At 42.9% G+C, this 21677-nt stretch overlaps 1 protein-coding gene across 2 annotated transcripts; it reads right to left on the reverse strand.

Moving 5' to 3' along the window:
- Window positions 1–460: 460 nt before the first annotated feature.
- On the reverse strand, window positions 461–18533 carry lgi2a (leucine-rich repeat LGI family, member 2a; the record flags this gene model as incomplete). 2 transcript variants are annotated; one of them, XM_080792717.1, is made up of 8 exons in its annotated part: window positions 18296–18533; window positions 12104–12175; window positions 8029–8100; window positions 5320–5391; window positions 4507–4578; window positions 3002–3171; window positions 1669–1833; window positions 461–1278 (listed from the first exon to the last, which is right to left on the reverse strand). In XM_080792717.1, exons 1-8 carry the CDS (start codon window positions 18505–18507, stop codon window positions 461–463), a joined length of 1653 nt encoding a protein of 550 aa, XP_080648843.1. In that variant the 5' UTR covers window positions 18508–18533. The 2 variants fall into 2 exon arrangements, with proteins under 2 accessions (XP_080648843.1, XP_080648844.1); XM_080792718.1 differs by lacking the exons at window positions 5320–5391; window positions 8029–8100; window positions 12104–12175; window positions 18296–18533 and adding an exon at window positions 5010–5016.
- Window positions 18534–21677: the final 3144 nt, after the last annotated feature.

Raw genomic sequence — 21677 nt, forward strand, 5'->3', positions numbered from 1 at the left:
TGTCTTTCACATGCTCTCCTAGTATAAGCTGTTGTACTTCTCAAAGACCGTGAGGCCACGAGAATAGATCATAAAACAAGGTTTGCTTGTACAACACTCAGCCAAGCTCAGCTGAATGCTCCAGGTATAATATAAATAATAAGATACACTCAGCCAAGCTCAGCTGAATGCTCCAGGTATAATATAAATTATAAGATACACTCAGCCAAGCTCAGCTGAATGCTCCAGGTATAATACAAATAATAAACAGAAAGAACCAAAGAATAATTGACACTTATTAGTAAATATCCCGTCCCTTCCTCTGTTTCCCCTTCAAAAAATGATATATATATTTTTTTTAAGTGGAAGACATTGGATGCATGGGGGGAGGTGGGGTGGGGTGGGATGGGATGGGATGGGATGGGATGGGATGGGACGGGGCGATAAGGCACAGCCCCCCCCCCAAAAAAAAAACTACAGCTTACAAGCTCAAGTCAATGATGATGTGTTCAAAGATCTGGGTGTTGCCCTTGAAGCTGGAGGCAAAGAGGAAGTCCCTGCGGTCCGTGGAGACCACGGTGAAGGAGCGCGGCGCCTGGATGTAGACCTCCTTGAAGCGCTCGAACGCCTTCTGCTCGTCGTCCCACAGGTAGATCTGAGAGAACGTGTAGTCACTGCCCAGCGCCAGGTAGTGGCGCTCCCTGAAGGAGAAGGGCTGCAGGATCATGGAGCCGCGCGACGGCAGCGCCTGGACCTCCGTGAACAGCTTGGCGCCCCAGCGCAGCACCTTGGAGTCTCCGATGTAGCGCGTCATGGCCAGGTAGAGCTCCTCTGCGATGCGGAAGTGCTTCACGGCCACCACGTCCTCCATGCCGGGGATCTCCCCCTGCAGGGCGAACTTCTGGCTGCTCCGGCTCCACTGGTAGATCACCGGCACCTGGGAGCGGCTGGCCAGGATGAGGTGCGCCTTGCCGTCCAGGTCCAGGAACTCGGCGTCCGTGTCGCGGAACCACTCGTGCAGCGACTGGTAGGAGTAGAAGCCCTTGTCGTTCCACTTGTACAGCGTGGACAGCCCCGCTTTGGAGCTGTCGGCGATCACAAAGTACCACTCGCCGTTGATCTGGAAGGACTCGATGTCGTTGGGCTTGGAGATCTTGGACACCTCGATGTCCTGGAACTTGTTGAAGCGGCTCTGGTCCTCGTCGAAGCGGTAGATGTGCGAGCCGCCGAAGAGCTGGGCCACGATGACAAACACCTGGTCCTGGATCACCACCGCCTTGCATCCCACGATGGACTGACCTGAAGAGCAAAGGCATGGACGTCAATCAATAATCAATGACACCAGGGAATTCATTTGATCATTTGAATGTAAACATTTAACCACATGAACGAGCTTGTAGGTCTGCTATTTTAGAAAAATTGTGAAAATGTGGCGTAAATCTTTGAATATATATTCTTTCTGAGCGAACGCTTTTAAACTAAAATCTTTGCTTCTGGGGGGGTCCCTGGAACAACATATTTTCAGATGGGGGGGTCGGCGGCCAATTACTTGGAGGGTCCTTGACATGAAAATGTTTGAAAACGACTGACATAGAAACATAGGATTTTTCTGAAAACTGTCATGATTTAGAAGACATTTTGTAGAATCGTCCTCAGGTCTAAATGGGTTAAGTTATATCCATACTGTACCTGTGATGTTGTCATACGTCCTGTAGTTCATTTCTATGTGGTCCCATTGGAAAACCAGACAGCTCTCCGCGGTGGGAGCTGCGATCGCCACGTAGACGTCGTTCTTATAGTTGAATGTGTCGACAGAGAGAGACTCAGATACCACAGACTGGTGGAGGACGAAATCTGGGAAGAGAAAGGTTCAATGGTGCATTTATATAGCGCCTTTATCACATAGATTGTGCAGCAATTCACCCATTTATTCACACACACATTCATACACCGATGGCGGAGGAAACCATGCAAGGCACCAAACCAGCACATCAGGAGCAATTAGGGGTTCAGTGTCTTGCTCAAGGACACTTAAGACACTCACTCTGGGGGAGCCCACAGGGGAATTTGTCTTGGGCTTTCACCCCAGCTGCAGCCACACATAAAACATCACCCCAGCTACAGCCACACATAAAACATCACCCCAGCTACAGCCACACATAAAACATCACCCCAGCTACAGCCACACATAAAACATCACCCCAGCTACAGCCACACATAAAACATCAATGACAGACAAAAATACATTACAGAGGGAAACACAACATTACATCATTTGCACACATGATGTGGATAATCTAGCCTCACGCAGTTACCGCTGTTTCAGAGCCTCGTTCAGCATCTTAGTTGAAGCTGGTACAAACCATTTTTTTTAAATCTGATGTTTTATGCTGTGTTCCCTATTATATATGTATTGTTATGTAAATGTATTCCACTGTTTGACTGTCTGTTTTTCCGTTTTGTGTTTCCTGTGAGGACTGCGGATGAAAATTAGCAACTGTGCTAAATCCGGTGTAATTTACGTCCATGTGACGTCCATTAATATGCATTGTCGTAGTAAATGTACTTCCACTTTGGTTCTTTGTATCTTCTCCCAGAGGGCAGAAGTACAAACTTCTGGCTAACATCACTGGCGACTTTTTGAGCCTGTTTTAACCCATTCTGAACGGGAACCCCTTTTGGTGTTATAGCATTACGTTATGCTTTAGCTATTTAAAAATAGCAGATCTACAAGCTCATAGCGCGCCACCGAGTGGCGCGCTACGAGCTTGTAGGTCTGCTATTTTTTGAAAAATCAAAGAACGACTGACATTTTTAGAATCTGATCTCAGGTCAGAATGGGTTAATCAGACCAGTGTGTGTCCAGTGGAAACCTCGTGTGAATCTGATCTCAGGTCAGAATGGGTTAATGTAGCCTCATGCTCATATAAATAGACTGCAGAGGAGGTGAGATTAATCGTGCATCCCTATAAATAAATAAAAAGCTTTTCCAGCTGGCTCAGGTCTTTTTTTTCTCCCTCACCCGTGGAGATGCATTCGTTGTGCAGACTGCTCATATCATTCAGCCTCTTGTCCTTCATGTCCTCGGGCCCCACGCACACGACATCGGACACCGTGGCGTTGGTGCTCTTCAGCCACAGCATCAGCCACTTGGCACGGCAGTCACACTCAAAGGCGTTGCCTCGCAGGTCACTGCAAAGAGACGGAAGGGCATGTTGTCAGCGGGGCGGATATAAACAAATCAGGATGTCATGGAGAGATGTCAGAGAGAGACCGGAAACCAACCGCCGATAGAGAGAGAGAGAGAGAGAGAGAGAGAGAGAGAGAGAGAGAGACAGAGAGAGAGAGACACACACAGAGACAGAGAGACAGAGAGAGAGAGAGGGGACAGACATTCGAGACACAAGAAGGGTTGGATTCAAACCCGGAATGTGCATATCATCACTGTCTGGGCACAGATTGTACTGTATTATTTATTTATGTCTAAAACCATTAGTAAATAGAAACAGAGAACCTTTGTTCCAATAAATCAATCAATGTACTTGATTGGTAAAAATTGGTAAAGATATTTAAATACAATCCACACTTTCTATACCTATATGGTGTGTCCCTATTTTGGGCATGTCATTACATATCTTTTTCGAGATATAAAAGAAAATATATATAGTCCTCCCGTAGATTGGATATATTCGCTACAGCATAAAAGAGGGCATTCATTTATGAAAAAACAAATATTGAAAAATATGGAGAACGTTTCTGTCCAACACTGTGGATCCTGTGCATCCTTTCTAAGCAGACTTCTTCATGAACTGGAGAGAGTCATATTCAGACGACCACAGTCATCTTGCCAGCAAGGTGATACCTATAGGTGAAACTTCCCATAGACAGCCCATTCATCCAAACAGAAAAGTCCTCTCTAATTATATTAAACAACGTCAAAATCACCAACATTGCAGCTGTAGGGAAAGCTTGAATTATCATCTTACTATATCTGCAAAGTGTTTGTTTCATAACAAATCCACCGTAGACATTTTATGAGCTACTCCCTGTCAAGAAATTCCTTGCATGTGATTTGTTTCCCAAGTGTTGGAGTTTGGAAGCGCTCGTTGACTATCACTCAACGGCCCAGGTGTACCACCTGTTTAGAATGTGCACATAGTGCAGGAGGCAGCAGGAGGTTGCTTTACTGATAACGAGCGCTTCCAAACTCTGACATCATCTGCAAGGAATTTCTTGACAGGATCAGTAGCTCATAAAATGTCTACGGTGGATTTTTATTAAACAAAAACTTTACAGATTGAAAGAGGATAATTCAAGCTTTCCCTACAGGTGGAGGGACCAGAAGACAGACTTACAGCTCTATGAGTGACCAGAGGAGGGACCAGAAGACAGACTTACAGCTCTATGAGTGACCAGAGGAGGGACCAGAAGACAGACTTACAGCTCTATGAGTGACCAGAGGAGGGACCAGAAGACAGACTTACAGCTCTATGAGTGACCAGAGGAGGGACCAGAAGACAGACTTACAGCTCTATGAGTGAGTCCATGTCCGTGAAGAGGTCCCTGGGCAGGGCCTTCAGGTTGTTGTTAGCCAAAGACCTGCAGTGAGACAACAGCTACATGTCAATGTGACCAATGGCATCCAGCTGGGTTTCACACAAAGTATGCTTGCTATAGTAGAGGGTATGCACATGCTTAAAGTGAACGGAGTGGCAAAGCAACATGCAAAGTGAGTTTTAACGTTGTTTAATGTTGTTTAATGCAATCAGATAGGACTTTTCTGTTTGGATGCTTTGGTTGTCAAGGCCAGAAAGTAGTTTTTAGCCAGTCAGGACACAGTAGACATTCCTGCATAACTTCCGGGTTTGATGATGATGTCACGCGCATACCCTCTATAGGAGTTCATCTTGATTGCAATTGTTTATAAATATTTACTCTAATAAAGGCTTCATATTCAATAGCTATTTATAGTACAAAAATATTCCCCAAATTGTATTTCTTTATGAGAGATGACAGCATGTGAAACCTACAGGTGAGTCAAGTCTCTGAGTCCTTTATGTCTTTATGAGAGATGACAGCATGTGAAACCTACAGGTGAGTCAAGTCTCTGAGTCCTTTAAGTCTTTATGAGAGATGACAGCATGTGAAACTTACAGGTGAGTCAAGTCTCTGAGTCCTTTATGTCTTTATGAGAGATGACAGCATGTGAAACTTACAGGTGAGTCAAGTCTCTGAGTCCTTTATGTCTTTATGAGAGATGACAGCATGTGAAACTTACAGGTGAGTCAAGTCTCTGAGTCCTTTATGTCTTTATGAGAGATGACAGCATGTGAAACTTACAGGTGAGTCAAGTCTCTGAGTCCTCGGAAGGCATATTTGGAAGCAGTTTCCAGCTTATTGCTCTCAATGAACCTGTGGAGCAGAGCACAACAACAGCACAGTTAAATCAGAGGAAACACTATGGAGCACAGTGGATCCTTTTTCACGTCAAGGACCCCCAAATTGACACTAATTAGCCTGCGGACCCCCCCATTTGAAGAGACAATGCCAGGGACCCCCGTGAGAGAAGACTTGTACAGCTCTAGCAGTAAAGCAAATAAATTACAAATAATTACAAAGAAGAAAAACAACAAAAAAGTGTTGTAACCTGCCTGCCGTTTTTTTCTTCTTTCTGATTATTTGTTCGGACCCAACAAAATGTGTTTGTTGTCATGATTTGTCACGACTCGAGTTGGCTTTGTATACGAGGCTTAAAAAGGTCTTTAAATAAATACTTTTTGGAAATGTCTATGAGGAAAATGAACGGGGAATCATTTCCTGGGTCCTCTATAGAGCGTTGCGGTCCCTCTCCCCCTTTCAGAACAACGAGTGGCCCAGGAAATGAAAACGCAATGCATTCTCCCATCGGCACTTATTATTTAAAGACGGTTACGCCGCGGACAAAGCCAACTCGGATCGTGACAAATCATGACAATGAACACAATGTTTTGTGCCGATCAAATCATTAGAAAGAAGAAAAGAAAGGCAGGAGACAACACTATTTGTTTTGTTTTTCGTCTTATAAATTATTTGATCGGCCCAAAACATTGTGTTCATTGTCATGATTTGTCACGATCCGAGTTGGCTTTGTCCGAGGCGTAACCGTCTTTAAATAAATACTTTTGGAATCGCCTATGGTGAAAATGAATGGAGCCACTCGTTTCCTGGGCCACTCGTTGTTCTGAAAGGGGGAGGGACTGCGACGCTCTATAGGGTTTCAGTTTAGGGCAAGGATTGGTGTGGCTGGTCGGTACGTCTCGGTAAGAGAACCAGGCTGCTTAACAGCACTTTCTTTCCAGAGCCAGCATATCCGCTGCTTACATAACATTCCCAGTAGCAATCAGAATGCAATGTTCTTTTCTACTGTGGGCCGTTTGCCAACCACAGAGAGTAAACTCAGATGCCTGAAAGAGACATATTTATATACTGTACTGCCACTTTCATGAACCTCTCCATTATAATTTGCTGGCTGACAAGACAATGCCATGGCTGTGGTTATATTTTAGTTTTTATAAACCTCTACTGTACTTTAACCACATGAACCCCAGCGTAGCTCTATTCTGGGGTGAAACAGTCTGTGAAAATAGAAGATCTACAAGGGAAGATTTAGTGAAGACCAAGTTTTGAGCGCTGGCCGGGGGACTGGATTCAAGTGATTTTGATTTGTCACGTGCTCATACAAGTGAAATGTTGGTGTAGCATACAGTACCCCGCCAGACTGTGCTTATCCCATTCTGACCGGGAACCCATTTTGGTGTTCCAGCATCATGTTATGCTTTAGCTATTGAAAAATAGCAGATCTACAAGCTCATAGCGCGCCACCGAGTGGCGCGCTACGAGCTTGTAGGTCTGCTATTTTTGAAAAATCGAAGAACGACTGACATTTTTAGAATCTGATCTCAGGTCAGAATGGGTTAATCAGACCAGTGTGTGTCCAGTGGAAACCTCGTATGAATCTGATCTCAGGTCAGAATGGGTTTATCAGACCAGTGTGTGTCCTAGTGGAAACCTTGTATGAATCTGATCTCAGGTCAGAATGGGTTATAGTCCAGCATAAATACAGGTATAGAACTAGAAAACTGTGAAAACTCCTCGAAGCATTGAGCTGCATGTCTCCGCCAGGCCGGGTTGCATATACAAACTCTAACCCATTCTGACCTGAGATCAGATTCATACGAGGTTTTCCACTGGACACACACTGGTCTGATGGACCCATTCTGACCTGAGATCAGATTCTAAAAATGTCAGTCGTTCTTCGATTTTTCAAAAAATAGCAGACCTACAAGCTCGTAGCGCGCCACTCGGTGGCGCGCTATGAGCTTGTAGATCTGCTATTTTTCAATAGCTAAAGCATGACATGATGCCAACACCAAAACGGGTTCCCGGTCAGAATGGGTTAAAAGGCAGTCATGGCCAATTGGAATGAGATCTGACGTCTATTGGAGTCTATTGGTGCTTTGTAGCATGTTGTGTCCTCCGGCAAAACTTTGAAAGCCAATCGTAGTCAATCATCAGAATATAATCCAATAAAACCTGACAGATACATCGTGATAATAGAGGGCAGAGAAACGGACGGACGGACACATGAATGGAGGGACAGGGCCGAAAATAGAGTCTCGGCCTTCGGTCTGGCGGAGACCAACAAAAACAAACTTTCTTTTTAACCCATTCTGACCTGAGATCAGATTCATACGAGGTTTCCACTGGACACACACTGGTCTGATTAACCCATTCTGACCTGAGATCAGATTCTAAAAATGTCAGTCGTTCTTCGATTAAAAAGAAATAGCAGATCTACAAGCTCGTGAGCTTGTAGATCTGCTATTTTTCAATAGCTAAAGCATGACATGATGCTATCACCAAAATGGGTTCCCGTTCAGAATGGGTTAAAGGTATGATTAAAAAAAAACAAAAGGTATCATACAAGAGCACTGAATAAGTACTAAAATGTAATTGTAAAGAGTGTGTAAAGTGTATAAAGGACAAACAGCATTATAAGCCGGTACTTACAAGTATTCCAGGTGAGGAAGGCCAGTGAATGCGTCATCCCTTATAGTTGTAAGAGAATTTGAATTCAAAAGCCTGGAGAAAAAAGGGAGACAAAAAAATAATAATCACAAATCACAACAAGACCTAATGAGCGTGATCATTGAAAGCATGTTTTCCTGCGATGAACAGAGTGGATGCACATCAACATCATCATCATCAACATTATTTTGGAAGGTCATTCACCTACGTGTAGCACCAATTACAAGTTGTCTGCATCTTTCAATATCACTGATGCACACAAAACTACCTATGCATCATCTTTTCATGCGCTGTCCTGCATCGCAGTGCATGTACAGCCTATCCATCCTGTTGAACTTGTTATTGTCTCCTATACAGTGACTATTGCCAGGGACGTGCAGAGAGTGTTAGAGGGGGCAGGGGCTGACATCCCGTAAGAGGGCAGGGCGGTCACATGAGAGGTCAAATAAGCAGCTCATGAACAACAACATGACAGACAGTGGCCTTGAGGTTAGACTCTAACCTCAAGGCCACTGTCTGTCATGTTGTTGTTCACACTCTAACCCGCCGTGAAACTGGGAGGTCGGGGGTTCGATCCCCGGCCGGGTCATGTAATAATTGTGACAGGCCTAACATGAGTCTGAGGGCTGTATTTTGCGTGTCTTAAGTACCAGGTCTTATTACCTAACTTGAGTAAACTAAAGACCTGGAGGTGTGATAAATGCTGTTTCAATCAATCAATCAATCTTTATTTATATAGCACATTTTTCAGGCAGCGAGTGCAGTTCAAAGTGCTTTACAGTAGGAAAAAAAAAAAAGTAATAATAATAAAAATAATATATATATATATATATACATATACATACACATACATGTATATATATAAATACACATACACATACACAAATTATACACATGTACATATCACACAAAGAGCAAAACAAAGCAGGAAAGCATCAACTATATAGTAATAAAAACAATAGTAAAAAGGAGAGACTAATCACAGGAAAAGGACATGATCTAGGAGGTAAAAGCGATGCTAATGTTTTAAGATTTCGTTTAAAAATGTCAACAGATTCAGAGAACCGTAGATCCCTTGGCAGGCTGTTCCAGAGCACAGGGGCGTAGTAGCTAAAGGCGGCTTCGCCATATTTTTTTGTTTTTGGGGTCTCAGGTATCTCTAGGAGACCAGCACTCTTTGGCTATTCTGAGTGGCCAAAGAGCATTGATCACGCCTCCAGGTCTTTATTTTACTCAAGTTAGGTAATAAGAGGTAGGTAATTTAGGTAATTTAGGTAAGTTAGGTAATAAGACACGCAAAATACAGCCCTCAGTGAGTTTCATATGGACTGCAGGAGAGAACCATCGCTTACCGATAATAATAGCAGAGATAATAGCAGAGATAATGCTCTCATACTTGGCTTTGAGACAAAGACTGAAGAGGGCGATCATATCGTATGCTTTACTTTCTGCCCACGCTCAACCTTTCCACTGTATTTCGGTGCTGCTGGGCAAACGTCGTGATCAGCAGAATGCTCCTGTTACACAACACTACTTGTATAACCCATTCTGACCTGAGATCAGATTCATACGAGGTTTCCACTGGACACACACTGGTCTGATTAACCCATTCTGACCTGAGATCAGATTCTAAAAATGTCAGTCGTTCTTCGATTTTTCAAAAATAGCAGACCTACAAGCTCGTAGCGCGCCACTCGGTGGCGCGCTATGAGCTTGTAGATCTGCTATTTTTCAATAGCTAAAGCATAACATGATGCCAACACCGAAATGGGTTCCCGTTCAGAATGGGATAAGCAAAAAAATAAAAGGCCTAGTTTTAGAATGTGCAATTAAAGCTGTGTCCTCCCCCAGATGTGCAAGCTACAGTACACGGATGGATACCCCCTATATATAATTAATGTCACTGTTTTTTTTTTTGTCCTTTCGCCTATAAGCAAATCTTCAACATTGAAGAGACTGTGTTGTTCTAGCGCTACGTTTAAAAAAAAGGTATGATGATAAGTGGTGGGTTTTGTAGTGAAAACATGGAACTGTGGATGTGATCGGGATCCACAACAACAAGGGAATGACATGATGGCTCCCATGGAGACCTCGGACGGACATTATGTGGCCAGCCGATGACATCAGTCATAATATTATACCGTAGTAGTCCAGTGGTTCCCAAAGTGGGGTCCGGGGACCTCCAGGGGTACTTGAGGGAGTTCCAGGGGAGACCCATAGCTAGATGATAATTTGGAACCAAATGGACCCTTATGGGTCTGTCCCCGGACCCCACTTTGGAAACCACTGCTGTATGAGTTGAGTTCCCACTCCTGATTGGATAAAACTGGTATACCAATTAACCTGAATATTTATTAAAGAATTTTAGGGACATGGAAAGCCCCGTTACTGAACAAACACTCTTCAGCAAATGGCTGCTATCGCAAAATATAGAGCAATTCAACACGTGTTTTAACAAAATAAATAATAATGACCCACACACACGCTTTAATCTTCAGATAATTGTTCTGGGGGAATAGTATGAGGGAAAGAGTAAGGTTTTAATAGCAAAAAGAATTGACAAATGGAAAGGAGAGATGTTGCACTCTCTCCCCTTGAGGTGCAAGGGGGTGAAATGCTCTTAGCATAACCTGCCACGCCTATATGTTTACGCTGACATCATAACAATCAATATTGGAGTAGATCAATGGCTTCCTGTAAGCATGATGATAAGTATGGCGTGATCTTGCTCTCAAGCTCAAATCCACTACAGCTAGGGTGGAAGAATGCATAACTCGCCCACTCGCGTCCGATCTACAAGCTCACAGCCGTGGTGTGGTGTCGTGCGTTGTGTGTGAGCTGTTATACAAACAGTATATAGATCTGCTATTTCTTATTTTATTTATTTCCCCCCACCTATAATGAAATGCCCAAAGCAGGGATGCCAGAGGTTAAAAATATGAAGAGCTGTGAATGTTATATTATGTTATATATTATATCAGTTCCCACATGCAGCTCATCAGCCAGTACAGTATACACTAGCCAGGCAAGTTACTGTACCATTTGTTTCCCTAACAACACACCTTGAAATGTACTTGAAAATGTAAAAGTTTGAGAACCAGCGGTATTCTTTTATTGTACAGCATACCAGCTCTGACAGTGAGTGAGTGAGTGAGTGAGTGAGTGAGTGAGTGAGTGAGTGAGTGAGTGTGATAAAAGCCCTTTGCAGAAACAACAGTTCCATTTATATAGACACCAACCAGCACACCAGGAGCAATTTGGTGGTTCGGTGTCTTGCTCAAGGACACTTCGAGCCCACAGGGTTCGAACAGACCTTGCGGTTGCCATCCAGCCACTCTACCCACTGAGCCACCGCCAACCAACCCAATGTTGGATTCAGTTCCTTAGGTTCCTCCGATTCCGAATCCCAAACAAATTAATCATTATAGGCTGTTGACTCTGCATGTGTCTTGTGACCGTGATGAAGAAACCTCAACATTTACTGTGGGCCCATTTTGAAGTCTGAATATGAACTGCTTTGATGAATAACAAATGTTGGTTCTCTTGTTTCTTAGGGTATTAGCAAATTTCGTTGCTTAGTTTTTTTTTTTTACATTAGCTTTTATTGGCGTTACAAGGAGTGGGTATTGTGTTTATGAATATTATATATCTCTGCCCTCGTTATAATTGTCTTATTGGCGTATGTATTGGTACTGGCACAGCTGTGTTACTTAATATTTAGCCTCTTCTCTTGGCCAGTTCACACTTGTAAAAGAGACTTTAGTCTCAATGTGGTTTTCTTTGGTTAAATAAAGTTTTTTTTTTAATTGAATCCAGGTTTGTGAAAAGGTGTGCCTTTGAAAACAAGAAAAGGGTAGTCCATATGCTAACTATTAGCTATACAACAGTCCATATGCTAACTATTTTGCATATTTAGCTATACAACAATGCTCACAGGGATCATAGGGGGTGAAACAGCTTTACTAGATGCTGCACGATAGGTTAATTATAATAACGCTTATGTTTATACAATATCAGTAACACTGCAGGGATCATAGAGAGGGAGAAATATGCTTACAGTAGTTGCAGTGAAGGCATGTGGGAGAACATGGCCTCCTTGACCTCAGAGAAGGTCCCGTTGACGATGCTCCTGTTGGGAAACAAGTCAAAAAAGAATGAACACAATTAAACAGGTATATTCTAATAACCGTTTAAGAACTGAAAAAGGAAAAGCATTGTCTTTAAACATTTCGTAAACCCGGGCAAAGGATTTGTTTTAATATAATATTTCTTTATGAATTAGTATAGGCTATATACATGAAGACAAGAATAGCCTAATTTGCGACATTTACGGTAATGGCAAGGACGCCCAATCTGGGTACAGTAGCCCTGATGCAGCAAAGGGCATCTGCTTTCCCCAGAGCTTATTATGCTAATTATGAAAATTGCCCAACATAATGCAAGTTAGCATCCGGCAGTTTCTAAATGCTGGTGACCCAAACACACAAACACTTTAGGGTGCTGAAAATGTCCAGGTTCACATTCTGGCAAGTGGACTAAAACCTAACATCACGTCAGAGTTCTAAAGAATTCCATTTGTTTCCAAAGGTATTTCCTATTAAAATGTTGCACTTCCTCACCGCATAATTGCTGAGGTCATATTTAAGGTTTTCAAGAAAGAAAGGAAAGTCACAAAAAAATATGGCAATACATCATATACATGTATAACAAATAACCAGTTGTCAACCCAAGGGTTCGCACACACCAGAAATATGCGTTTAACTGTCATATAGCCTTTGTGCAAATATGTGTACTGATGTGCAAATATGTGTACTGAACTAAACTTTCCATTCAGACAGTAATGGTGCATTAAATGCATTTATATAGCGCTTTCATCCAAAGCACTTGACATTCATATTGTCATTGACACACACTGAAATTTGTCCAAAAACTTTTATTGAAAAGGTTTAGGAAAAAAATGAAACTACATGGTTCACAGGCCATTTCCCCTGTAAAGATGAAGCACAATAATCCCTCACTATAAAGCGACACAGTCCCGCCCCCTTTCAGAAAAGCGAGTGGCCCAGGAAGTGGAAGCCCCATGCATTCTCCCATCGGCACTTTTAATATAATTTATTTAAAGACGGTTACGCCGCGGACAAAGCCAATTCGGATCATGACAAATCATGACAATGAACACAATGTTTTGGGACGATCAAATCATTAGAAAGAAGAAAATAAAGGCAGGAGACAACACTATTTGTTTTGTTTTTCGTCTTATAAATTATTTGATCGTCCCAAAACATTGTGTTCATTGTCATGATTTGTCATGATCCGAATTGGCTTTGTCCGCGGCGTAACCGTCTTTAAATAAATTATATTCGAAGTGCCGATGGAAAAATGCATTGGAGTTTCATTTCCTGGGCCACTCGCTTTTCTGAAAGGGGGCGGGACTGCTGCGCTCTATAATCCCTCACTATAAAGCGACGCAGTCCCGCCCCCCATCATGACGACACCAGGCCCAGGAAATAATTCCCAATGCATTTTCAATTTTCTTTTATTTAAAGACCTTTTAAGCGTCGTACAAAAGCCAACTCGAGTTGTGACAAATCATGACAATAAACTCATTTTGAACCAAACAAATAATTACAAAGAAGAAAAACCTGAAAAAAAAAGTGTTGTAACCTGCCGTTTTCTTCTTCTTTCAAATTATTTGTTCGGGCCGAAATGTTTTGTTTGTTGTCATGATTTGTCACAACTGGAGTTGGCTTTGTACGAGGCTTAAAAGGTCTTTAAATAAATACTTTTTGAAATGTCTATGAGGAAAATGAACGGGGAATCATTTCCTGGGCCCTGCTAGGGGGGGCGGGACTGCGACACTCACTCTATACAGTTAAAACTTCCTGGGAGGCAAACGTTCATTTGGAAATTCAACAGGTTGTGTTGGAGACTGTCCTCGGAGGCATAGACGAGTCTGACGACTACTTCTCATTGGCTGAAGCCGGGCCAATGACAGTCATTAACCTGGAAGAGAACAGAATGTTACATTGATTTGAAGACCACCAACACTGAATGAACAAAAGTCAAAACAAGCCGCAGCAACACAAGAAGCATATTTTTTCCAAAAAAAAGGGGGAAAAAAGTATCTGCTGCAGCTTAATATATTTTAGTGTTGGTTTTCCCAAATACAGAATCAGCAAATATATAATCATGAGCAATGACTCTGATGAAGACCGCAAGGTCGAAACGTTAGTCGTTGTATACTCAGCACCTAAATAAAAGGCTCTAAATGTCCGTGATGCTCCAGTCTCTTCTCCTTATGCAACTCATAATGTACCTGTGAAGCACCGGATCAGCCGTTTCAGGCTTGAGGCGCATTGGTAGACTCCCTTTGTTCCAATTTTACTGCATGACATCATGTAGGCGCCTTCGCCTCATCTCACGAGAGTGGCTCTCATCCCTCTGGCGGGCTTCAGTCTCCTGGCGAGAGGAGAGCTTCTCCTCTGTCTCTCTGAGTGTGTACAAGCTGGACTCTGCCACAGACACAGCTTCTCCTCTGTCTCTCTGAGTGGTGTTGTCTGTGTACAAGCCAGGCTGGACTCGGCCACAGACACAGCTTCTCCTCTGTCTCTCTGAGTGGTGTTGTCTGTGTACAAGCCAGGCTGGACTCGGCCACAGACACAGCTTCACCTTTGAGAGAAGCGGAGAGACATTTTAAGAACCATGGGTTTATTTGTACAGGCTTCCATCTGCATTTATATTTTTTAAATCTAGGCTGTCATGGCTTTGAACCCTTGGCTTGACCTATGTGAAGTTGCGAAACTTGCGTGGGGAAAGCAAGTTAACAATGTAATTAACTAAGTGCAAATCAAGCCAAAAAGTTGGCTTTGGTGTTGGAACCATTAACCACAGTTCAGGCATATTAAGGCTAGGCCATTTTGTTGCTTGGCTTATTTTTGTGCAGGGCAGCACAAAGACAACATGGGTCTCTGGCAGACACCCAGAGCTACTGCTGGGGTGTAATCAACTTACCGGAGGGAGAGAGAGAGTCTCTTGTTGAGTACGATCTTTGGTCTGACCACCGCCTCGCGCTCCTCGCGCTGCCTTTTCTGCAGAAACGGCATCAATAATGGGTTAGAGGTTGGGTTAGGGGTCAGAACATAATGGGTTAGGGGTCAGAACATAATGGGTTAGGGGTCAGAACATAATGGGTTAGGGGTCAGAACATAATGGGTTAGGGGTCAGAACATAGTACAACCACAACTTTTCCCCAGCCCTTGTGGTTGTGATATTTAGCAGGAAATTCAAGTCATTTACAAAAAGACACATTTCAGGTATAGTTTCCGACGAGTGTTTGCAAGTTGCAACACAAACCATGGGCCGGCTGGCTTTCATGGTTTGCCAGGATCGGTCCCTTTGTGGAGCTCATCCTTGGCCCAAGATTTAGACACTTTTCTTTTTTCCGATTCCGACGATATCCCTCTACGAGAGGGACACCAACCGGACAAGTGGGGCTAACGAGAAAGCAGCTCAGATTTTGCATTTGTACAAAGAAGGTAAGGGTGATTGAGGCTAAATTGTTCGCCCGCTCCCAAAATTGGGCAGTAGTGTCGCTTAGACTCTAAGAGATAGGCTTAGATTAGAGCCTATCTCAAGCCAAACTGTTGATGTTCTACTGTGGGATCTCAGAACCCTACGGGCCATCTACACACACAGAATAGGCCCCCAAAGCTGGACTAGGTTAACTCCTTAATGTATATTAAGGAGGGGAACAATCAATCAACATCACCCCCCCCCCCCCCCCACACACACACACACACACACACACACACACACACACACACACACAGTACATCAGTAGGCCATTTAAAAACAAACTAACATTTTCATCATCAACATGAGACAGAAATCAGTACCGCGATTGAACCGTTGTGAATAATGTGTAGATTAATAATAAGATAAAAATAGTTTTCCTACCGTGTTTTGCTTCAGAGTATTGCTTAAGTTGTAGCAGTGCTGACTTGAAAGTGTTGTCGGCGGCGACGCCCGGCTGACTTCAGTGACTTCTCGGCTGCAGCCGTTTGAAGTTCAAACTGAACAGTTGTTTTGTGTTAGCAATGCGCTGGAAAGCGGGGATTGATACCGCGGCCTCCCACCTCGCTAGACCAACGCACAACCTACCATGCCAATAGGGCTGAGCCCGGTTGGCAGGGCTGTTGCAGGGGGGTCATACCTATGTTCCCTCAGCCCTATGTTCCCTCAGAAGGAGCATTGGTCCGAGGTGCGCTGGGGGTCGGGAGAGGGTGGGTGGTTAGGTTTAGGTGTCTGCCCCGGGGGAGGTTAGGGTTAGGGTGAGGGTTTGAGGTGGGTTGTCGATCGGACCGTCGGCATATTGACGCGGACCCGAGGGAACATAGGGCTGAGGGAACATAGGTACGGTCCCGTTGCAGGCTGGGTCTTGGCTGGGGGCTACATTTGGTAACCTCGCCTGAGCCTCACCAGGCTTTATCAAACAAAGTTCTTCGTCAACTTCCAACTGATTCAGAATGCTGCTGCTAGAGTGCTGACGAAAACTATAGGAAATATGACCACATTACACCAGTCCTAAAATCCTTACATTGGCTACCAGTATCCCAGAGAATTGATTTTAAAATGTTGTGTTACTCGTGTATAAATCTGTTTGTGGCTCTGGACCCAGCTACATCTCAGACATGCTGAAGCCATATGAGCCCTCCAGAACCCTCAGGTCATCTGGGGCTGGCCTACTGATAGTTCACCCCATAGTTGGAACAAAACATGGTGAAGCAGCATTTCACCATTATTCACCACAAACCTGGAATAATATTCCAGGTTACATTAGTAAATCCCCAACCATAGCTGTTTTTAAGTCTAATTTAAAAACATATTTATTTAACATTGCCTGTCCTAATGATGTTTAATAACAGCTAGGTCTTGCCTGGGCTTTTAATCAAAGGTGGGCATTATCTATTCTAATTTATATGCCAATCTTTGTTTATTTTTGAAGTGCACTGTTGCACTCTGTATTTGTTTTTATTCTGTAAAGCACTTTGAATTGCCTTGTGTATGAAAGGTGCTATGTAAATAAAATGGCCTTGCCTTGCCTTGCCTACTACCGCTGATTGCAACACGCTCCACCTCCGTGGCCTGTGTGTTCTAATCAGTGTTGCCATGCCCGCTTATAATAAGCGACTTTGGGCTTGTTTCCTAATATTGTTAAACCAGTGTTTCCGATCATTTTCAAGTCAAGGACTCCAAAATGTATATATTTGTCTGCGGGCCGCCGACCCCCATCTGAAAACATTTCATGCCTGCAGGGACACCATACAAAATGTGTGTTATTAAAATGTTTAAAAAAATATTCAAAATGTTTAGAAATGTCTTCCAATAGTTATTTATTTTAGCTTGTAGTTATAGCTCTGCTCCATTAGGACTTCCCCCTTAAAGAGAAGTCAATATGGACCAGAGATAGCTTGTAGTTGTAACTTAATGTAGACTATAGAGCAGTGGTTCCCAAAGTGGGGTCCGGGGACCCCCAGGGGTCCTTGTGGGAGTTCCAGGGGGTCCCCAGCTAAATGATAGTTTGGACCCCTTGTGGGTCTGTAACTCTGAGAGTGTACAAATGGAACCAAATGGGCCCTTGTGGGTCTGTAACTCTGAGAGTGTACCAATGGAACCAAATGGGCCCTTGTGGGTCTGTAACTCTGAGAGTGTACAAATGGAACCAAATGGGCCCTTGTGGGTCTGTAACTCTGAGAGTGTACAACCATTTGTACACTCTCAGAGTTAAATTAACATTGATTTTACAATATAAATTGGGGGTCCCACCGTCCCAGAGATAGAAATGCCATGTAATGGGGGTCCGTAGACTAATGCATGTCAAACTGGGGCTAATGTATGTAAAACTGGGGGTCCTTGAAATAAATCGGGTTGAGAATCATTGCTAGCCGTAAACATCTCTGGGGGTCCCTGTCATGTCTTTTCAAATGGGGGTCCGTGGGCCAAAAAATGTCAATTTGGGGGTCCTTGACATGAAAAAGTTTGGGAACCACTGGACTAGAGTATACACTACTAGTCTACCGGAATAATGTCACTTCATTATGTCAACAAGATATTGAGATACTGTAATAATTAGCCACTATAGGGCCTATTATACTACACGGCTTGTCGTCACCAAACAAACAGTCTATTAATTATAGCCCAATAGCTGAAAGCATTTACAGGTCGGCGTTAATTGTTACGTTTTACTTACAAAGAATTGACATCGTTGGGGGAAATCCTCGGGACATTCGAAGACCCGACGCAGATGATGGACTCCTTGGAGCAGCTGCACGCCGACGGGCATCGGAACACCTTCTTCAGATGGACCGGCGGAGACAACAGCAACAGCAGGCACAACAACAACAATGACACCGAGGAGGAGAACAACCGAGTCCAGATGTGAAGCAGTGAAGCAGGCGGCATCTTTCTTTTTGACGGCCGGCTTGCAGCATGTGGGTGTGTGTGTGTGGACTGGAGGCTTTGAGACGGAAAGAATTAACGCACCGCCGGGGCCGTTTACACCCTCCTCCTGCACCACGAAATGCTGCACTGGAAGTGGGATGCCTGACATCAGCAAATCAGCTGCAGCTCCTCTCTCCCTCCTCCCCCCCCCTACGTAGCACGATTTAATTATTTATTAAACAAGGCTTTTCGGAGAGAGACTAGACTAGTGTGTGTTTGGCCAAACATATTCCTTAGGGCTATATTATAATGTGGGTGAAAGAATGTGCCACGATACCTCCCTTAACACTCACGATGTCTTATTTTGTTTATTCAGTGGTTTAATTTGGTGGCATGTTGGTTGGTGGAGATGATGTGATTGGGTGACTCCACCATGCAGTCATCATCGTGATGAAATTATCATTACTATTCGTATAGTTACTTTGTACTGTTTTTGAGCGGTGCAAGTTTGCAACCACTCCTATAGACAGTGGGTCCCTGGGTGGGTCTGTCCAAGCATGAAAATAGCGTTAATAGCGTCTGTTCACCACCAAGTGTCACTGTTTCACAGCCTAACACACTAAGTACACAGACAGACACACACACACACACACACACACACACACACACACAGGCCAGGGAGGAGGGCTTTACAGTACAGTACAGTACAGTACGGTACGGTACATTATTTCAGCACCATGGACAGTTCATCATGGCAACCTTATTAAAGCAGAAGAATCACATCATCCAGTGATGATTTAATATGAAGGCCTGTAGAATGAAGGCGTCTGGTATACACTGTTAAATGTAGCCCGTTCTATATACACTGTTACATAATTCAGGAGCCAACATAGGGCACGTATATGTCCCTCAGGCTGACACAAACACAGTGGTGGAAAAAAGTACTCAATTGTTTTTTTACTTAAGTAAAAGTATCAATACTGCAATGTAGAAAATACTAAAGTCCAGAATTCAAAGTTTCATATTTTCAAATGGCCAAAATGTATATTATAGGGTTGAAGCTGTTTAATGTATGTTTCGTAATAATAATAAATAATCAAAGATTTAAAATAAATGTAGTGTCTTTGTGTCATCACTTATACAATTCCACTATGTTTAATCTGTATCCTCCTGACTGGGTTCTCTATCCCGATTGGATAAAATTGCTATCCCAGTTTCAGTTTAAAAAAAAAATGCATTTTCTGTTTAATAAGAAGCTGGAGAGACACGGAGACTTGATCCTGTCACTGAACACACACTATAGCAACGATTACTGTCACAATATAGAGCTATTTAACACTGTTACTGAACACACTCTATAGCAATGATTACTGTCACAATATAGAGCTATTTAACACTGTTACTGAACACACTCTATAGCAATGATTACTGTCACAATATAGAGCTATTTAACACTGTTACTGAACACACTCTATAGCAACGATTACTGTCACAATATAGAGCTATTTAACACTGTTACTGAACACACACACTCTATAGCAATGATTACTGTCACACTATAGAGCTATTTAACACTGTTACTGAACACACACTCTATAGCAATGATTACTGTCACAATATAGAGCTATTTAACACCGTTACTGAACACACACTCTATAGCAACGAGTACTGTCACAATATAGAGCTATTTAACACTTATTTTAACCAAGGAAAATCACTTGAGGAAGTCAAGTCGGCTCAAGTAAAAGTGCAAATACCTCAACATTGTATTTATAAGGACAGTACTTAAGTAAATGTACTTTGTTACTTTCCACCACGGCACAAACTGGGCATCGGAACCGGTATAGTCTACCTGGCAACTGCAGAGCTGGGGGCGATTTGTAATCTGGCGATGGTGTCCCTGGGGTACCCTAACCCTTATGATCGAGTGCAGCACAATGCCAGCCTATAGTGCCAGGTGGGCTATTTTTAAAGGGCATTCTATTTGGGTGAGGATGACGCGAGCAAAGAGCTTTGTCGTTGGTTTCTTCAGGGTGCCAAAGCTCTTATTTACATTGCCAGCTATAGTTCTATAGAGGAGGTGACATGTTTGACCTGAGATCAGATTCTATAAATGTCTTCTACATCCTGACAGTTTTCTGAAAAAGCTAATGTTTCTATGTCAGTGGTTCTTCGATTATTCAAAAATAGCAGATCTACAAGCTCGTAGCGCGCTACATCTCAGAGGCAAATGTTGTACTTTTTACTCCACTACATTGTTTTGAAAACTTTGGTTACTATATAGTGACTTTGTACATTTACAAAATATTAACCACTTCAGCCCTATATATACACATCAATAAGGTCACCTTTAAACCCATTTTGGTGTTCTAAGCATTATGTTATACTTTAGCTATTGAAAAATAGCAGATCTACAAGCTCATAGCGCGCCACCGAGTGGCGCGCTACGAGCTTGTAGGTCTGCTATTTTTGAAAACTGGTGAAAATGCGGCACAAATCTTTCAATATATATTCTTTCAGATGACTTTTTTTTCCAACATCAGGCCTAAAGGGGTTAAAAAATGAACAAAATGTGCCTCACATCACAGCATCCAATGCAACATCAGCAGAGCACCAGTCGAGGAGGAAGGTGGAGTTGGGAGACAGCGAGGAATATATACTACCTCGGTGCAGTGAGTCTAGTAACCACTTCAATGCACTCAGCTTGTGTTGATGATGCAGGGGGAAAGCAGACCACATTAAAAAAGGAAAGGTTGCTTGTGAGGCTGAGTGATACAAACAAACAAGAAAACAAAGAATTTAATGTTTTCTTTGCAGGATGGCCTTTGCAAGTATAAAGAAAGAATATCTGTGATGCAGAGCATTTTCAGAATTGAGGCTATATTTCTGCAAATACCTACACCTAATAACCATCTATTATATTATAAAAATCCATATTTTAACCCATTTTGGGCGGGAACCGGTACCCTTTTGGTTGTTTTAACTTATGTTATGCTTTAGCTATTGAAAAATAGCAGATCTACAAGATCATAGCGCGGCACCAAGTGCCACGCTACAGTATGAACTTGTAGGTGTGCTATTTTTGAAAAATCGTGAAAATGTGCCTGAAATCTTTGAATAAGTATATTCTTTCAGAGTTTCAGTTTTTAACTCAAATATTTGCTTCTGGGGTGTCCATGGAACAACATATT

This window comes from Protomyctophum bolini (genome assembly GCF_963924005.1).
Source record: "Protomyctophum bolini genome assembly, chromosome: 20".
Taxonomy (NCBI): domain Eukaryota; kingdom Metazoa; phylum Chordata; class Actinopteri; order Myctophiformes; family Myctophidae; genus Protomyctophum; species Protomyctophum bolini.